Source organism: Punctularia strigosozonata (genome assembly GCF_000264995.1).
Source record: "Punctularia strigosozonata HHB-11173 SS5 unplaced genomic scaffold PUNSTscaffold_9, whole genome shotgun sequence".
NCBI lineage: Eukaryota > Fungi > Basidiomycota > Agaricomycetes > Corticiales > Punctulariaceae > Punctularia > Punctularia strigosozonata.
Genome location: NW_006767441.1, coordinates 1,545,917 through 1,563,609, shown reverse-complemented (window position 1 = coordinate 1,563,609; position 17,693 = coordinate 1,545,917). Strand labels below are relative to the sequence as shown.

Genomic DNA, 17,693 nt, shown 5'->3' with positions numbered 1-17,693 from the left:
ACATCTTAGTGGCCACGTGGTTTAGCACAGCCCCCACCGGTGACCCGGGAAGCTTTACCCCGCATTTGTCCCGCCGGCGGGGGCAGCCTTTCAACCTTGTGACCTCAGATCAGGGTGTTAGAAGCTCGGCCGACACTCAGGAGCGTGCGAGGCATGTCTTGTGATACTGTTTGACTGACCTCCTTCTCCGACTACGACCATGTTCAGATCCGTTTCTGCCCGCAATGTTCGTACGGCCGTACGCTCGTTCTCGGGCGCGCAGGCGTTGCAAAGACGATGCGCGTCGACCAAGGTGACTATCCCTTGCGCCTCGCCGAGCACGGTATCAGTGAAATGCGAGTACTGACGCGGAACGGTGGGCGGCCAGACGTTGAGGGAGACGCTGCAAGAGGTTGTACCTGCTAAGCAGGAGGCCCTCAAGAAGCTCCGGGCTGAGCACGGCTCTGCCGTCGTCGGCGACATCAAGGTCGAGAACATCATCGGTGGCATGCGCGGGCTGAAGAGCATGCTCTGGGAGGCGTCCGTCCTTGACCCGAATGAGGTCGGTCCGCAATCCCTCTCCTTACAGTGGTCGACTCACTTGTATCTAACGCGAATTTGTTAGGGTATTCGTTTCCATGGGCTCAGCATTCCCGACTGCCAGGGCAAACTCCCGGCTGCGCCGGGTGGCAAAGAGATCCTCCCGGAGAGCATGCTATGGCTCCTGCTCACCGGACAGATCCCAACGGAGGCCCAGGTCCGTCAGCTCTCCGCGGAGCTCGCGGAACAGGGCGAGCTGCCCGCACACATCGAGAAACTCGTCGACTCGTACGTCCCATGCAGATGTGTAGGATGTCGGATTGATCGACTCTGCATTATGTTCAGGCTGCCAACGACCCTGCACCCGATGACCCAGCTCGCCATCGGCGTCGCCTCGATGAACCACGACTCCAAGTTCCAGGCGGCGTACGAGAAGGGCATGAAGAAGTCCGAGTACTGGTCCGTCATGCTCGAGGACTGCATGTCGCTCATCGCCAAGCTTCCCGCCCTGGCTGCGCGCATCTACCGCAACGTGTACAAGCCCGAATTGCCCGCCCCGAAGGTGGACAAGAACCTAGATCTCATCGGTGAGGGTTGGCGTTGAAGCGTGGGTCGTGCGAGATGATCAACTCCGACCTTGATTCACAGGGAACTACGCGGCCATGCTTGGCTACGGAGGTATGTTGCCATAATATTCATCCACTGCTAAGCTGACAGTGGGTTTGCAGACAACAAGGACATGACCGAGTATCTCCGGTTATACATCGCCATTCACGGCGATCACGAAGGCGGAAACGCTTCTGCCCACACCGCTCGTACGTGTTTAGAACGGTCTCCCCAAGGAATACAGAGCTTACGGGTATCTAGACCTGGTCGGTTCGACGCTATCTGATCCTTTCATCAGCTACTCCGCCGCGCTTTGTGCTCTTGCTGGACCCCTGCACGGGTATGTTGGCTCTCGCACACCTACCTGAGAATCAGTGGTTAGACCAAGCGTCACTTCGACAGCCTCGCCAACCAGGAAGTCCTCCGGTGGCAGATGACGATGCAGAAAGAGCTCGGGAACGAGATCACGCACGACAACATCAAGGATTACCTCTGGCGCACGCTCAAGAGCGGACAGGTCGTTCCCGGGTGAGCCAGCGTGACAACCTTGCGGCGATAGAGCGGGACGCGCACTGAACGAACCTTTCTGCGTGGATCAGCTACGGCCACGGCGTGCTGAGGAGTCCAGATCCGCGGTTCACCGCCCTCCTCCAGTTCTGCGAGACGCGGCCGGACTTGATGGCGAGCCCCGCTGTGCAACTCGTCAAGCAGGTGAGGCCCCGCAATATGTTTTCCGTCCGGAAGGAAACGCCATGTAGCTGACGCCGCCTTCTCAGACCTTCGAAGTCGCCCCCGCCGTCTTGAAAGAGCACGGGAAGGTATGCGTTTCCTGTGTGTTATTCCGAGAACTGGCCCTCGCGAGGGGTACTCACGGAATGGTTTTCTCCCGCAGACGAAGAACCCGTATCCGAACGTGGACGCCGCGAGCGGCTGCGTGCTGTACCACTACGGCCTCACCCAGTTCAAGTACTACACCGTCATCTTCGGCGTCAGCCGCGCGCTCGGCGCGCTCACGCAGCTCGTCTGGGCACGCGCGTTCGGCCTGCCGATCGAGCGACCAAAATGTGCGTTTTTTTTCTTGTTGCTTGGGTGTCCGCCCTGCTCTGCGTGGATTGGCGACGTAATGACCGCCCTGTTTGCGCAGCCGTGTCCATCGCCGAGCTCCAGAAGTTGATCAAGTAGTGGGCTTTCGAACGGAAGTTGGATTTCTTCTTTCTGCGTTGGTCGGAGGACGGAGGGTCGAAAGATATATACTGTACAACATTGATGTTTACGTGCTTAACTGACGTTTAACCTGCACGGGCTGCAGCCCGCGGCGGAGGGATGGAAGAAAGATGAGGACCCAAACTGTTGTAACCCCGAATGCGCACAAGAGATACAAGAGGAAAAAGTAAGGAAGAAGACCGATAGCGAGGTCTTTCTGAACGAGTGTGTGAGATAAACGAAGGGCTTGAGAGAAGAAGGGAAAGATATCATGTACTTAACGCTCAGTCCGGAATTTAAAAAAACGACCACAAGGACTGCAACAAACCCAGCGAGAAAGGCAACGTGAAATACGGGCCGTGCGGGTATCCCGGTACAACACAGCGAAAAGGCGTGAGGGGCCCGACTCCGCCAGCAGACGCGATCAGAACCGGCGAGGCTGCACCTGCGGCGGTGGGCCCTGCTGCATCGGCGGGCCCTGTGGCATCGGCCGTCCGCCCGGGCCTGGCGCGTAGCCCTGCGGCGGGGGTCCGCCCACGACCGGCCGCGGTCCTCCGGCGTAGCCCTGGGGAGGAGGTGCGAAGCCTCCGGGGCCGGGTCCGGGGCCGTACCCGCCGCGCCCTGGAGGGGGACCGCCGCGTCCACCGGGAGGAGGTCCACCGCGCACCATGGGTGGCGGAGCACCACGCCCCGGGCCAGGGCCGGGGGCGGGGACGGAGGCGCTGCGGGCAGGGGTGACCGCGCCGGGGTCTTGCAGTGCGACAGGGGCGGGGCGGACGGCAGGGTTCTTCTCGGCGGCTTTCATGATCTCATCACTGAGTATGAATAGGTTAGCGGTGCTGTCGCGACGGAAGAGACGAGAACTATGGAGGACTGACTCGAGGAGGTTGAGGGCGGCGCAAAGGACGACCCATTCGACGCAGTCCTCGTTGCCCTCGCCGAGCGTCTGCCAGACGGCCTTCTCCTCGGGCGTCTTGCCGGTGATGCTGATGCGCGTGCCGCCGCCGCCGGGCCCGGGCGGGTTCTTCTGGATCTTGCCAAACTCGATCCGCTTGGGCGGGATGTTGTGGCCGGCGTAGGCGAAGTAGAACATGGACCAGAACGCGGCGTTGGGGTTCGGCTTGGAGATCTGGAAGAGGGGCAGGTCCGGGGCGCCGTCCGGGGCGGGCAGCGCGAGCTTGTAGATGGGCGAGATGACGCCCGTGTTGGCGATGGACCATTTCAGGTTGCGAGAGGCTTCGCAGCGGACGACGCGGGGGTTCGAGCCGCTGGACCCTGGCCCGTGCCCGGGGTCGGAGGCGGAGGCTTTGCCGGCGCCGTGCGGCGGCGGGCGGGGCGGGAAGAGTTTGGCGACGCAGAGGTCGCCCTGGGGGGAGGGCGTCAGGAGGTAGTTTTCGGCGTTCTGCGTGAGACGACGAGGATCGGTAAGCGAGCCGGCGACCGAGCAAGGGTGCGACGTACGAAGTTGGTGTGGATGTACGAGTAGAGGATATTCTGCGGTTGGCCTGGGGAGGGAGTAGGTCATTGTTGTCCCGGGGACAAAACACGCGGGGTGCTCACCATGGGGCGTGACGATGAGGGTCGGGAGGTGGTTGGGTATCGGCGGATGGTTGGGCGAGGTGTACACGGCATAGATAGCTGGAGAGGTCGACGGTGAGACACTTGACGAGGGCTCGTTGTTCCGGAAGGACTTGCCTGCCATGGCTTGCGACCAAAAACCGCGAGCTCAGAAGGAGCGCAGCAGCCAATGAGGCGAGTAATATGTACCTGAAGGCGGTCTGGCCATTCATACGCCGATCAGCGCTCAACTAGTCGAACCGCAATGGTTTGTTGCACCTACCGGAGACGCTGAGACAAAGAAAGGGCCGGGATGTCGCTGGGTATATATTCGAGGTGAAGCGCAGGAGACCAGGAGACGGTGCTGGTTGCAGGGCAAAGGCTGTAGGGAACAAAAGTACCGCAACAGGCGCCGAAGCCGAGCCCGCAGGCGGGGCGTGACACGGCCAGTGACTGCATCACGCATTCTTCAACGTTGCATCGATTGGGGCAGTAGACTCGTTAGCCACTCCCTCCTCATCGCGCACAACGGCCCAGACACGGCTCATACACCATTTGTCAGTCGACGGGCGCGACTAACACAGCATGAAGGGACTCAAGAAGACCCTGGTGCGCGCCGCCAGCCTCCGTATCGCGAACCCGCCTCGCTCACTCCGCGATTGCGCCCCCTTCTAATAAGCAGCTTAGCCGCACCAAATCCCAGGATTCGGCCTCGTCCAAGAAGGACGCCAAGGCCTCTAGCGCAGCGGCAGCGGCAGCAGCAGCCGCCCCGCCGCCGCCCATCGCGAAGCCGCTCCCGCGGCCCATCTCCGCGTCGAGCAGCCTGAGCGACGGGAGCAACGGCGCGCCCGCAAGGACGGGCTCGCAGGCGCCGCCTCCGGCCCCTGACCGTCGATACGCGCAAGATAAGACGCAGCCTGCGCCCCCGATCGTCGTCGTGCCCGACCCCGCCGACGCACGAGGCGGCGGCGGTTTTGGCTCGCCCGAGCGGCCACCCGTCGGCCTCAGCAGCGAGGCCACACCGCCGCGCGTCAACGCGCTCAACCGTCTCAGGAGCCCTAAAGACACTATCCCGATTGTGGGCAAGCCGCCCCGCAAGCAGCGCAGCAGCCGCTTCGTGCCGAACGAGAAGGTCGAGATCGAGCGGCTGCCGCCGTTTATGGGTCAGTCGCGCCCCTCCATGAATGACGTTCCCTCTCGTCTTATCGTAACCCGTTTTACCGGTTCACAGAGACTGCACCGAGCGAGCGCCCGCAGCTGTTCCTTAAGAAACTGCATCAGTGCCGGGTGATATTTGACTTCAACGACGCGAGCGCGGAGTTGAAGGGCAAGCAGATCAAGGCTCAGACGTTGCACGAGATGCTTGAGTACATCACTACCCAGCGAGGTGTGATCACCGAAAGCGTATACCCCGAGGTCGTTGGCATGGTCAGTTTGTTCCCGTTCGCTACGTTGCATGACTGCGGCATCCGGTCTCACCGCGCCCGCGCAGTTCGCCACCAACTTGTTCCGTTCGATACCCCCGCCGGTCAACCCGACCGGCGACGCCTTTGACCCGGAGGAGGACGAGCCGGTGCTCGAGCTCGCCTGGCCGCACCTCCAGATCGTCTACGAGTTCTTCCTCCGCTTCGTCGAGTCGCCCGACTTCAACACCAACCTCGCGAAGCGGTACATCGACCAGTCCTTCGTGCTGAACCTGCTCGAGCTCTTCGATTCGGAGGACCCGCGCGAGCGCGACTTCCTCAAGACGACGCTCCACCGGATCTACGGCAAGTTCCTCAACCTGCGCGCCTTCATCCGGCGCTCGATCAACAACGTCTTCTTCCACTTCGTGTACGAGACCGAGCGCCACAACGGCATCGCGGAGCTGCTCGAGATCCTGGGCTCGATCATCAACGGCTTCGCGCTCCCGCTCAAGGACGAGCACAAGATCTTCCTCACCCGCGTCCTCCTCCCCCTCCACAAGGTCAAGTCCCTCAGTCTGTACCACCCCCAGCTCGCGTACTGCGTCGTCCAGTTCCTCGAGAAGGACGCCGCGCTCGCGGAGGACGTCGTGCTCGGCCTGCTCCGGTACTGGCCCAAGGTCAACTCGCCGAAGGAGGTCATGTTCCTGAACGAGATGGAGGAGATACTGGACGTGATCGACCCGGCCGAGTTCCAGAAAATACAGGTGCCGCTGTTCCGGCAGCTGACGAGGTGCATCAACAGCCAGCACTTCCAAGTCGCCGAGCGAGCGCTCTTGTACTGGAACAACGAGTACATCGTGAACCTCATGAGCGATAACCTGGCGGTCATCCTCCCCATCGTCTTCCCGGCGCTATATACGAATTCCAAGTCGCACTGGAATCGGTATGTACTCATGATTGACGCGTCGTGCTTCAGATACTGATGGCTCTTGTTTAGGACCATACATGGAATGGTGTACAATGCGCTCAAATTATTCATGGAGATCAACCCAGACCTCTTTGACGATTGCATGCATCAATATAAGCAAAAGAAGCTCGAGTGCGTTCCTCGCTCCTTCTTCGTCTCGATGTCTTTGATACTGACGGAAGGTCGATTGATTGAACAGGGAGCAGAACCATGCCGTACAACGATACGAGCAATGGAAGAAACTGCGTGAGAAGGCGGCGCAGAACGCACACGGGCACCTCCCTCCCGGCTTCCAGGAAGACGAGCCAGTGCCCCCACCGCCTCCGCAGCCGATCGACGACCAGGACATCGCGGACTTGTCCATGGAGCTCAACGCAGCGTCGATCGACGCCGAGATGCCGCACGACCTCGACGAGAGCGGGCTCGAACGCGTGCCGATGGCGGATCCCGGGATCGACGTGAGTTTGTTTTATATGATGCGTCCGGGTCGTGCTGATGAACCGTCTGTGATCAGCACGGGTTCCCTGAGATCAACACGGAAATGTCGCCGACGAGCGCCCATGGACCGCATATGCGACGCAAGAGCGTCTTACCTGGTGAGAGAACTCTCTTATTCCCCATTCCATGGGATAGATCTCAATCATCCTTGTCTCTGACAGTGGATCCCACGGTGCTCCGGGATCTGCAAGCGCACCGAAGCTTAGACGACAAGCTCGGACTGAACGGTCCGTCGTGATCGGGGGATCGTCGGTGGCGAAATGGTTCTTTGTACTCCTTTTCGTGGTAGCACACGATACTGCAGTTTGACTGGCGGTCGCTCCTGTACTCCCGCTCTCATACACATGCGTACCCCTCTAGTTCTTTACATACTTGTACAGATCCAGCTTGTATGAGCTCCTTGATATCTCCTGTTACGCGCACGCTGCTTGTGACCTATGATATATACCCCTGCATCCAGCTGCGTACAGGCCTCTATCGTACATATACTCGCGAGCGTCGTTACCGTATGCATCGTCGTCCAAGCGCGTCAGTGGGCTCAGGGCTGAGAATCTTGCAATGACGTCTTCGCGAAGGCGGTGCCGAATTAGCCACCGCGCGGAGGGGTGGCTTTTCGGACAAGGCCCTACAATAAGACCAAGAGAGACACGGTCTCTTGCACCACTCCACGATCACGACCCAACGCACGACCAAGCCATGAGCCAACGAAGAGCCAACTTGAACAGCACGAAACCGCAGGAGAATGGCGAGAGCGAGGAGCACCACGCGCTGAAGGCGTTTGCGGAGACGGACGGTCACTTTTCGCTGGTTCGGTAAGCGTGTGTTCGTCTCTCGAGCTGGGGGGTTCGTGCCCGTGAACATTGCTGACGGGGGCGCGTACAGGAACTTCCGGCTAGCGGATCTGGTGACGATTATGAACGGCGTGTGCGGTTCCTTCTCCGTGTTCTCGTCCGCGCGGTACCTCCAGAGCAAAGACGAGGATTACCTGTGGATGGCGCTTGGGTTCCCGCTCGCGGGTCTCTTCTTTGACTTCTTGGACGGACGCGTCGCGCGGTGGCGAAAATCGGCGAGCATGCTCGGCCAGGAGCTCGACAGTCTGGCGGACTTGGCAAGTCTCATCGCCTCACTTGCGTCCCCTTTGCTGATCTTCTTTCTGCTCTCTCTCTCACTCTAGATCTCGTTCGGCGTGGCCCCGGCGCTATGCGCGTTCATCGTCGGGCTGAACACCTACCTCGACACCGTCGTCCTCACCGGCTTCATCTGCTGCGGCCTCGCCCGCCTCGCGCGCTTCAACGTGACCGCCGCGCTCATCCCGAAGGGCAAGGGCGGCAAGGCGTCCTACTTCGAGGGGCTCCCCATCCCGTCCTCGCTCGTCCTCGTCGGCGTACTCGCGCTCTTCGCACGCCAGGGGTACGTCGACGGCCAGCGCGGGCTCCCGCTCGGCACCGTCACGCTCTGGGGCGCGCCCGGGGGCCGGGGCGAGGTGCACGTCGTGAGCGCCGTGTTCGCCGCCTGGGCGGCCGCGATGGTCAGCAAGACGCTGCGCGTGCCCAAGCCCTGACGGCGGTGATTGTCCGCTGTTGCTCCTGCTTTATCCATTCTCTCTCTCTCTCTCTCTCTCTCTCGATTTACCTGGACTCAACTCCTGGACGGCTCCGCGAACGACCCCCCCCCCCATACGCACAACTCTAGCCCCGACGACGACGCATGTAACCACTCATATAAACGCGACTTTAGTATATAAGCAACTGACAACGAGGATTTGCTAATAAATACATCCGTTACATTGGGGGCAACGCAGACGAGTCCGGGATGGCGATGATGATAGCAAACGTAGCGGTGCGTAAACACGAGAGATGCCTAGCAAGTAAACGAGCGAGCGAGCAGCGGCAGCAACAGCTTAGTGATGATCACGGAAAGGGTCCGCGTACGGCGCTGGCGGAGGTGGGCCCGGCGGCGGCGCGTATGCGTTGGAGGGGGGCGGGCCGGAGGGCGGAGCGTACGGCGAGGCGCCCGCCGCGCCAGGGGGAGGACCGGAGGGCGGAGCATATGGCGAGGCGCCTGCAGGTGGGGGCGGCCCGGATGGCGGGGTGTATGGCTGGTACGCCGGCGGCGCCGAGTAGTGCAAGTCCGTCGCGGCGGGCGGGGCAGGGGTGCTGAGCGGGATGTAGGAGGTCGCGCCGCCAGGGCGCAAACCGGCACCGGTGCCCGTCTTCAGACCTCTGGACCGGCGGCTCCGCGAGAGGAAGAAGACCGCGACGACCGCGGCGACAACGATGATGGCGATGATGATGGCCTTCCGGTGCTGGTCGAACCAGCTCTTCCCGCTCGAGGACGAGGACGAGGAGGAGCTGGAGCGGACCTTGACGAAGTCCTTGTGCATCTCGGCCGTGTCGTTCGTGACGGAGAGCAGCTGCACGAACGGGTCCGCGGTCGTGTTCGCGTCGTCGACGAAGTCGCCAAAGTTGACGAGGAGGTAGGCGTTCCGGAGGAAGGCCATGCCGAAGATGGCGTCGAAGAGGCCGCCGGTGTCGGTGGACATCGGCTGGAAGGCGCCGACGCAGTCGTCCGAGTCGCTCAGGGCGTCGAGGACGACGTCGAGCGGGTGGATCGAGAAGTTTTTGCCGCCGAAGACAAAGGTAAGGTTCAGCTCGGTTTTGCAGGGGAGAACGTAGATGCTCCCGATCCCAGACACGTTCTGCAGCTTCGCACCGGAGACGTCTCCGTAGATGGCGTCTGCTACTGCCTTGGGCACCTGCGGGATGGAGAAGCCTGCAGAAGACTATTAGCATCCTTGGGCTTCACCCGTGCATCGAGCACTAACCGGTATCGAAGACCACTACATGGGCGTGCAGTGAGAACGACATCTCCAAACCACGATGATTGGCCACGTACCGTTCAGCTGTTTGGGTGTGGTCGTGTCGTTCACCGTGGACGTGGTGGTGATCTTCTTACCGTTCGGACCGATGATCCCGTCCTCGTCCAGCAACGTCTGCCAGTGCTGATTGCCAGACTCGTCGATCGCGACCTGGGTGACCTCGAGGTGGGGCTGGTTCTGCACGTCCTCGTACCCGGCGAGATACTCGCCGACCGTCAAGTCGCCCGGCCACGGATCCGACGGGTCATCCTTGCGGCCGAGCAGAACGGTGAGGAAATTGGGCGTGGACGTGTTCTGGCGGAAGATGCGGTCGAGGGGAGCGTCCGCGGACGAGAGCCCGTTCGTGGTTTCGAAGATGTTGGAGCCGTTGTTCGGTCCCAGGCCGATGAGGCCCGTCCCGGACGGATTGTCGCTCGAAGGGTCAACTTGAACTATATTCAAGGGTAGAGTCAGTATGGGCTCAAACAGTAGCGCTACCACAAGCGCTTACGGAACGCCTGCGACTTGACAGTGTAGCCCGCGAACTCGAGGTCGGCCGTCATGACCGGGCCCGACACAGATCCGACCGCGTAGGTCACTCCGGACGTGTATCCTGTATCATTCGCGTTGGAGACCGAGCCTGCGACCCATAGGTCCGAGCTACGCACATGCAGTAAAGATCGTCAGGGTATCATCTCATCCAACGGGAACTTCCGGGCGGACCTTCCGGTATCTATCAACACAGAGAACGAGTCGCCGTTGAGGGTTATGTTCGTGTAGTACGAAAAGTCGGAGGAGTCGGTGAGCGTCGACTGCCCGAAGATGTTCCCTCTTCGTCGGAGTCGCGCACCGGCTTCCCGCGCGTGCATGGCTATTCTTGCAGCTGCGACATGCTGGACGGCGACGCCCGCGAGCAGATAACTGAGGAGACGCATGAACGGGCAGACAGGGAGCGCAAAAAAGCTCGAGATCAATTCGACATAAGGGGTTTGCAAGCGCGAGGCTGTGGGACGGCGAGTCGATCGGGGCTGTGCGTGCCGCACAGGCACGATATAGCGGTGGGCAGTTGTGTGATCCCCACGACGATCCTTACGCAGAGCAATGAGTACAGTATCAGGACCACAGAGCACTGTGGCTGCTTCCCCGGCCATGGTTTTGACCAACTCAACCTTTTCGGAAACAGGGCTCATCATAGGTGTCAGTGCACGTCCTTTCTTTTTTGCAGTCTGTCGACGCAGAATACTCAAGTTCACTTCTTCCGGCTGCATTCGAACACGCTGTGCTAGAGCGATGCGGCTTTCTTTCGCATCGCACAGCATATGAACGATACTCATAGCAGGCCATGCAAATCGTGCCGTGTCTCGGCTTTTCCGCTAACCCCATTCTTCCAGACCGAAACGGAGTGACCTTGACCAGATAACCAGTGCGCCTGGAAGACGAATACGAAAATATAACCATTCAGTTCAGTTTGCTGTACCGCGCATTTAGCGCATTCGGCCTGATTGTGAACGGGGGGGGCGCTGCATCACGTACGCTGTACTCTTCTACTTCCTACCCATAAGTATCGCACTAGTGCCCTGGGCCAGCCTGCTAACCTTTTTCTCTCGACCCTTGGGACATATTGACACGCTTTCAACATAATCGACTTCGATATGTTACCCTCTCAAGATCACCGTATCAGGGCCATATTGACTGGAATACCCTCACACTTGGCCACCGAACTCGAAGATCGTTCGTCCATCGAACTCGAGCTCGAGGCCCTGTCTATGACTGACAGCACCATCACGAATCTCACCGGTGCGGGGCGCGTAGTTGGGAATGCTATGAGCAGAGGGGGACAAGCTTTGACGAAGTTGATAACGGCAACCGGAGAGCGAGTGTTCCGGCGTGGACTGAACGTCGCAGTAGCTCGCTTCCTTACTCACTTCCTCATCCGTGCCATCCCTCACCTTAGCTGTAACGGTGCAGTCCATACTTCCCCCTTTCTCACAGAAGGAAGGGAAATACACCAACAAAGCGTTGCCCGTTGCTCTTATGGTGCTTACGAACTGTTGCTTTATCTACGAGCTACGGGACGACCCCGATTCCCGCAGATTGTGCGTCATCTACGGAGCATATCTTGTCCCCTGTGCATGCCAGGAATACAATTCGCCCTCTGTAGTTCTTCGCCGCCTGGTCATCTTGATCTCGGTGAAAGTAGGCAGCATTTCCACGATTTATGTGAGAAGCTGACGATGACCATACGGTGAGCGTTGATAGGCATGGGCTGTCCTCGTCGCGCTAAAACATCTTGCTCTCAGAACTAATCCAATACTTGGAAACGTCCTTTTGGCCACGCGATACGCTAGCGCTCTCGTCAAGGTGTTGGGGGAACCATGTCGCGCTCAACTTGTCTCGGTCTACGGGCTGCGTGACGCATTGGAAGAACGACTGAATCCCTTGAACGCATTAAGCGCAAATAGCTTATCGCTTGTGGAGTCTCTCCGTGAGCTCCAAGGCCAACTTGCCGCCTCGAAGATGGGTCGAGCTCACCTTCTCGAACTGAGTCCAGAGACGATCCAAAAAGTCATTTCCTATATCGATCTCGATAAAGAAGGTCGGCTCGCTACGTTGAGCAACATGGCATCAAGCTGTCGTGAGCTACAACAACTAGCCCAAGCCGCTATGTTCCGTGCCATAGACGTTGACAAACCTCGGATCCTAGACGCGGTCATACACTCGGTCAAGCTATCGCCTAAGCTGGGCTCGTGCGTGCGCGAGCTTCACCTCGACCTCGAGACCGGTAGTAAGGAAAGCTGGTTGCTAAGTTTATCACAGTGTTTCGCGCACCTCGGCACCCTGCGTGGGATGTCGTTGGGCGGGATGAAGTGGTCCGAGCTTCACGCGGATACCAGGCGAATCATCCTCCGGGTCCTCTCCCAGATATCGATCCTGTCGCTGCAAGACTGTTCATTCCCGCGGACGCAAAGCTTGATCGACATCATGCTCGCCTGTCAGAACCTGACAACCTTCGCCGTGCGCAACTCCGTACTACTGCAGGCGGGGCATGTCGGATCGCACGAAACGCTGAGTAGGCAGGCTTCCCAAACCCCTTCGCTACCTTCCCTCCGACACATTGAATTCGGAGGCGATATGCGGCTCGCAAGTATCCTCTATGACGCATTATTCGGCCCGACGAAGCTCTCTCACATACCGAAAACGATCTGTCTGTGGGGAACGATGAAGGAGAACAAAGCGCCCATAACCTTGCATCATCACTTGAGAATATTTCCAGAAATCTTTCTCCACCAGACCCCAGATATCCAACCGATCTGCAGCGGAGGGTGTCGCGTCGACCGCCTGTGGTTCGTCTCGTTCCGGGTTCCCATGACCATCTGCAAGGCCCCTACCGGGTTCAAGGAATGGCTCAACGATATTCTATCCGTCATACATCAATCCAACTTCCTCCTGTCGTCAGAATTCGACGATCGCTGGGGCGCCGAACTGACTACTGTAGTTTTTCGGCCGGAAGTTCGGCCAGACCCCCTGGGGACAGGGGACACCCTCCAAGTTCGGGCCCGTGGGAAGTTCGCCAAGTGATCCTCGATCAGTTTGAACACTCCCGCGGTCAGACCATGAGTCTCCCACGGTCAGTGATTGGGCAAAAAATCGGAAGGGGCCAGGGGACAAACGAGCGAATAGGTTTGGTTCGCAGGTAGGTTACGATCAGCCATTTGCACCACACCCCATCTCACGCTCACGGCGAGCCATTAGGGATTCGCTACAGAGCGCTTTTACGGGCTAAGTAAAGTCATTTCAGCGGAGTCGCCGGCGGACAACTACAGAAAGCGATCAGATAAGGCGCAGTGCACGCCGGACGTTACTTACAGCCAAAACAAAAAGCCAACTCCTGTCCTGAACTTCACGGATGACTGGATAGTACAGATCAACTTCTTCATTATTATAGTTTTCTAACCTTTCGAAACACGTTTAATTATGATTCCGTATTTGATTTCCGAGAGCGATTGCGACTAACGTAGGAAACGCATCCGACAGCGATAGTACAGCAGGGAGACTATATACGATAATGCGAAAAAAAAAACGAGGTGCGTGAGCGATAGACACGATGACGATGACGAATGACGATGAGGAATGTATGGATGGATATGGATGTTAATGTGGCAAGAGCGCGGAATCCCACGTCCGTCCGCGGCCAATAAACGAGAAACGAATGCAGCAGCGTCCGACAAGAAACCTCGGGGAGGAACATCCTCCTATGTGCACCAAGAAACACAAAAAGATCACACATAAAGGAGGAGAGCCCACTCTCCGCCCCATTCTCGGCGGCGTTTTCGTCCTCTTCCCTATTAAGCATTTTTTTGCACTTTCCGGGCCATGCCAATGCGGACATATGGTAAAAACATTTCGGCGAGAGGTGCTGGCTTAGACCTTGTGCGAGTTCTTCCGTCGGGCGACCATCGTCCGTATCGCGATCGTCAGCACGCCGCCGGCGGTGACGCAGACCTAGGGATCACGAAGATTTTCAGCGACCCCGGCTCCAACGCGCGGAAAGTACAATCGGGACTCACCCCCGAGAAGACGATGGGCCGCCACCAGCGGTAGCGTAGCGGGTCAGAGCCGAGCAGCGCGCCGGATATAGGCGAGCCGACGAGGCCGGCGACTCCTAAAAAAAATAACGCAGCAGGTTTGAGAAAAGGGGCCAACACGGTTTCCAGAGACGAGGGCCGCGCGCGTTCGTGGTAAGCGCGGTGATTTAGATTTTTTTCGACGTACCCGACACGGCATATGCGACGCCCATCCTCGCGCTAAAAACGTGGCCGGGGGGCGTCGGCGCGTGAGTAACGGTATACGGGACGAACGCGAAAAAAAGGGGGGGGGGCAAAAGGCGCGTCAAAAACGCCCGGCAAACGTACCCTATTTCCGCAAAACTCGACGACAACGTCGCGCACATCGGTGCGAACAGGGCGATATCTAGGATTCAAGGCACAACGAGCGGCATTGGATAGGTGAGAGGGCGGGTCCATATATATATATATATAATAAGGGAGACACGTACAAGAGCCGGAGAAGAAACCGTAGAGGATCGAAAAGGCGATCGTGCCCCCGATGCCGGTGACGCCGAGCATGGCGAAGATGAGCACGCCGCAGGCGAGCGTGCACGCGAGCATCATGTTGATCACCCCAAAATTGTGCGCGATGAAGCTGGGCACGACCCGGCCGACAAAGCTGGCCGCGTTCATGATCTGCACACACACCCCGGCATCAGCAACACCATCGACGGACAAGGATCAATGGCTTGTTTATATATGGATACTTTACCGCGACGGTGTAAAACGCGAACGTGCTGTCGACGTGGTGCTCGATCGCGTCGAGCTGGATGTAAAACTGGGGGAAGAAGAGGCCGAAGAGGACGAGGGTGATGGAGAGCACCGTGAGCAGGTACGGCGTGTCGGTCGCAAACTGGCGCAGCAGCGACGCGGGCACGAACGCGCCCGTCTTCTTGTTCACCAACCGCGGGCGCATGAACGCGTTCGCGATCAGCAGCAGTCCCGCGATCATCGCTGTTTTTTTTTGTCGCCGCAGCCCACACACCACAGTCAGCGTATGCCCACCAAATTTTTACGAATGCATATGGATATGGGGGAAAGGATGGGTGGGGGAGGGGGGGAGGACGCGACGCACCTGCGTTGACGCGGACGCCGGTGTGGAAGCCGATGGAGGGGTTGTTGAAGAGCTTGTTGAGCATGATGGGGTGGATGATGCCGCCGATCGGCGCGCCGGACGAGACGAGGCCCATCATGAGCGCCCGCCGGCGCTGGAAATAGTGCGCCGCGATACCGAGGCTCGGAACGTACACCATCCCGAGGCCGACGCCGAGCTGTCGAAAGAAAAATAAGAAGAAACCGCACCGGTGATGCGTCAGCGCCCGAGGCAAAGAGGAGGAGGGTAGGAGGAGTCACTCACTCCGACGCCCTGGGCCAAGAAAACCTGTAAAAAGGGCCAGGTGGGGGTGGTCAATATGATATAGAAACAGGAACCTTCCCGTGGGGGAAACGAACGAGGAGCGCACCTGATAATAATGATTCATGTGGGTTATCGAAAGCATGAACAGCGAAAAGACGATGAGCACGGAGCCTCCGATGGCTAGGTGGTGGCTGCAACCATCCAGTCAGCGCTCGGCGCTCTCCGCGAGCCGCAGGTAAAACTCCTCTCACAAGTAGCCATTGTCGAATGCCCGGCCGGTGACCAGACCGAGAGAAAGAACGATGAAGAGGTTAAAACTGCCTATCCAGCTGTGTGGAGAGGTGGTTGGAAAACATGAGAATCCCAAAGTGGTGTTTTTTTCCGGGGGACGAACCTGATTTGCGAGTTTGTGTTGTGGCTGAGGTATGTCCGCACGTAGTAATCTTTGCGATCCCCGGTCAGCGGAACCCCGTCATACCATCACAAGCTCGCCTCCCTACCTTGGTATACACCGAACGCGGTGATGAGACTGGGCGGGGCGGGGTGGGTGATGATTCGTCAGATCCCCGATCTTTAACCGCGCATATAAAACCGCGCGTATCTCACCCAAACGAACAGAATTGCATCAGCCATCTGAAGAAAAAAAAAAGGTGCGCGAAGAGAAAACCCGTTGAGCACGCGCGAGGACGGTCCGAGTAAGTATAATGGCCACACTCACGCGCCGGTCACGGTCAACCACGCCACGGTCCCGCCCTCCGGAAAGATCATCGCCGGGGGCGCCGCGCTCGGCGCCTGGACCACGACCTCCGGGCTCTGCGACGTCAACCTCGAGCTCGACTTTTCCGCGGACGGCCGTCCGTTGTGTGAGTCCCTCTGCTCTCCGTCCAGCGTCGGCGTCCTCGAGGTGGTGCCCCCTACGGCGGCTCTAGACTATGATGCGCGCGAAGAGGGGGGGAGGTGGTGGCGAGACGGTGATCAAACCCTGATCAATAAACCGGAACGCCACGAGGGGGACTACGCGCGCGGGCGCGGCGGCTCACCAGCTCCATGCTATGCTCGGACATGTTGGCGTCGTTGGCGGCGTCCTTCCTCGGCGGGCTGAACGCGTACGCGGGACGTTGCAGCCGGTGAACAGGGGGTAAAGGGGAAGGGGGAAGGAGGGTGGGATGAGAGAAACGGGAAGGAAGGGAGATGATGATGATGAAGACAGCAGCCAGCCAGCCAACGTCCGGCCGTGGCGGGGTCGCCAGGTCTCATCTATCTTCTCTTCGTCTTCGGCGGGAAAGAGAAGGCGGGCGCGCGCGAGAGGGCGTGGCCGGCGGACACGTCCGTTCACACACGCCCCCTTGGCCTCCCCTGGCGTGTCCGCCCCCGCCGCGCCTCGAGTCCGTGATCCCGCGCAAGTTCCCCCCCGCCCCAGAAATGCGCCGCCGCGGTTTGTGCTGGGGATTGCTGTTTCCGGCGAGCGGTTGCAGAGTGACATGCAGCCGTCCGCCGAAGATCGAAGAAGGAGCCGGGGGAGGAAAAGGACCCCAAGCCCACACAAGCCAGCCTTCGCAGCGCTCCTTCCCGTTGCAGACACCTGGTACAGTAGCCAAAACCTTCCCTTCTCCGAGCATTTGCAAAAGGGGGGACTTCCCGTCAGCCCGGACCGCCCGAGGTGACGCCTTCATTTTTCACTTGGACATTTCATGATTGCCCCGAGTCCTCCTTTGTGGCGTTCGACAGCGTTTCCAGACCGTTGTTTGCGCGCCCATGTGAGATTAACGCAAGCTTGTGGCTCTGTGAACGCCGGTGAGTAGCCGAAACAGCGGCGTATCATCATCAGCTGGGGCGATATCACCGGCCATCCCGCGGGGCGTGTCACGTAAAAAGAAGCGGTTCCCGCGCCAACGTGGGTTTTCTGATGCCCGCCATCGCCCAAGATGGTAAAATGGCTTGCGGAACCCCAGGGAACCCCCCATGCGTTAGGCGAGATCGCCGCGCGTCCGACTCAGATGTACGGATTTCGCTTCGAGATAAGTAAAGTTAGGTGACCGTTTATGTACATACGTTGATCGCAGGTCGGAGAGCCCGGCAGTTTCCATCAATACGAGTATGTACGGGGATGGGGGGA

At 59.2% G+C, this 17,693-nt stretch overlaps 7 protein-coding genes across 7 annotated transcripts; 4 read left to right on the top strand and 3 right to left on the bottom strand.

Annotated features, from left to right (window-relative positions):
- The first annotated feature begins 85 nt into the window (after positions 1-85).
- PUNSTDRAFT_127177 (citrate synthase) lies at positions 86-4,041 on the top strand. Its single transcript, XM_007385728.1, has 16 exons — positions 86-292; positions 368-541; positions 605-807; positions 865-1,106; positions 1,168-1,197; positions 1,248-1,334; positions 1,387-1,465; positions 1,528-1,653; positions 1,725-1,836; positions 1,902-1,943; positions 2,018-2,189; positions 2,270-3,143; positions 3,207-3,730; positions 3,790-3,833; positions 3,889-3,969; positions 4,027-4,041. The coding sequence occupies exons 1-12, from the start codon at positions 200-202 to the stop codon at positions 2,305-2,307; spliced, it is 1,398 nt and encodes a 465-aa protein (XP_007385790.1). The 5' UTR covers positions 86-199; the 3' UTR covers positions 2,308-3,143; positions 3,207-3,730; positions 3,790-3,833; positions 3,889-3,969; positions 4,027-4,041.
- Positions 4,042-4,470: 429 nt separating this feature from the next.
- Positions 4,471-7,207, top strand: PUNSTDRAFT_144964 (protein phosphatase 2A regulatory B subunit; the record flags this gene model as incomplete). The annotated part of the gene is made up of 8 exons (XM_007385727.1): positions 4,471-4,494; positions 4,568-5,048; positions 5,117-5,313; positions 5,378-6,234; positions 6,289-6,390; positions 6,458-6,716; positions 6,773-6,854; positions 6,918-7,207. 8 exons carry the CDS (start codon positions 4,471-4,473, stop codon positions 6,992-6,994), a joined length of 2,079 nt encoding a protein of 692 aa, XP_007385789.1. The 3' UTR covers positions 6,995-7,207.
- A 193-nt stretch (positions 7,208-7,400) lies between these two features.
- PUNSTDRAFT_144963 (CDP-diacylglycerol--serine O-phosphatidyltransferase) lies at positions 7,401-8,470 on the top strand. The gene is made up of 3 exons (XM_007385726.1): positions 7,401-7,568; positions 7,639-7,864; positions 7,931-8,470. Exons 1-3 carry the CDS (start codon positions 7,453-7,455, stop codon positions 8,315-8,317), a joined length of 729 nt encoding a protein of 242 aa, XP_007385788.1. The 5' UTR covers positions 7,401-7,452; the 3' UTR covers positions 8,318-8,470.
- A 13-nt stretch (positions 8,471-8,483) lies between these two features.
- On the bottom strand, positions 8,484-10,555 carry PUNSTDRAFT_121592 (acid protease). The gene is made up of 5 exons (XM_007385725.1): positions 10,337-10,555; positions 10,125-10,273; positions 9,652-10,065; positions 9,581-9,595; positions 8,484-9,528 (listed from the first exon to the last, which is right to left on the bottom strand). Exons 1-5 carry the CDS (start codon positions 10,546-10,548, stop codon positions 8,657-8,659), a joined length of 1,662 nt encoding a protein of 553 aa, XP_007385787.1. The 5' UTR covers positions 10,549-10,555; the 3' UTR covers positions 8,484-8,656.
- A 623-nt stretch (positions 10,556-11,178) lies between these two features.
- Positions 11,179-11,695, bottom strand: PUNSTDRAFT_121591 (uncharacterized protein). The gene has a single exon (XM_007385724.1). The coding sequence runs from the start codon at positions 11,584-11,586 to the stop codon at positions 11,317-11,319; it is 270 nt and encodes an 89-aa protein (XP_007385786.1). The 5' UTR covers positions 11,587-11,695; the 3' UTR covers positions 11,179-11,316.
- Positions 11,696-12,277: 582 nt separating this feature from the next.
- PUNSTDRAFT_136173 (uncharacterized protein) lies at positions 12,278-13,192 on the top strand (the record flags this gene model as incomplete). Its single annotated transcript, XM_007385723.1, has 1 exon — positions 12,278-13,192. One exon carries the CDS (start codon positions 12,278-12,280, stop codon positions 13,190-13,192), a length of 915 nt encoding a protein of 304 aa, XP_007385785.1.
- A 469-nt stretch (positions 13,193-13,661) lies between these two features.
- Positions 13,662-17,476, bottom strand: PUNSTDRAFT_121590 (MFS general substrate transporter). Its single transcript, XM_007385722.1, has 14 exons — positions 16,296-17,476; positions 16,184-16,210; positions 16,078-16,106; positions 15,972-16,020; positions 15,829-15,906; positions 15,684-15,768; positions 15,578-15,601; positions 15,296-15,491; positions 14,933-15,174; positions 14,670-14,856; positions 14,527-14,584; positions 14,387-14,418; positions 14,182-14,276; positions 13,662-14,116 (listed from the first exon to the last, which is right to left on the bottom strand). Exons 1-14 carry the CDS (start codon positions 16,343-16,345, stop codon positions 14,036-14,038), a joined length of 1,233 nt encoding a protein of 410 aa, XP_007385784.1. The 5' UTR covers positions 16,346-17,476; the 3' UTR covers positions 13,662-14,035.
- Positions 17,477-17,693: the final 217 nt, after the last annotated feature.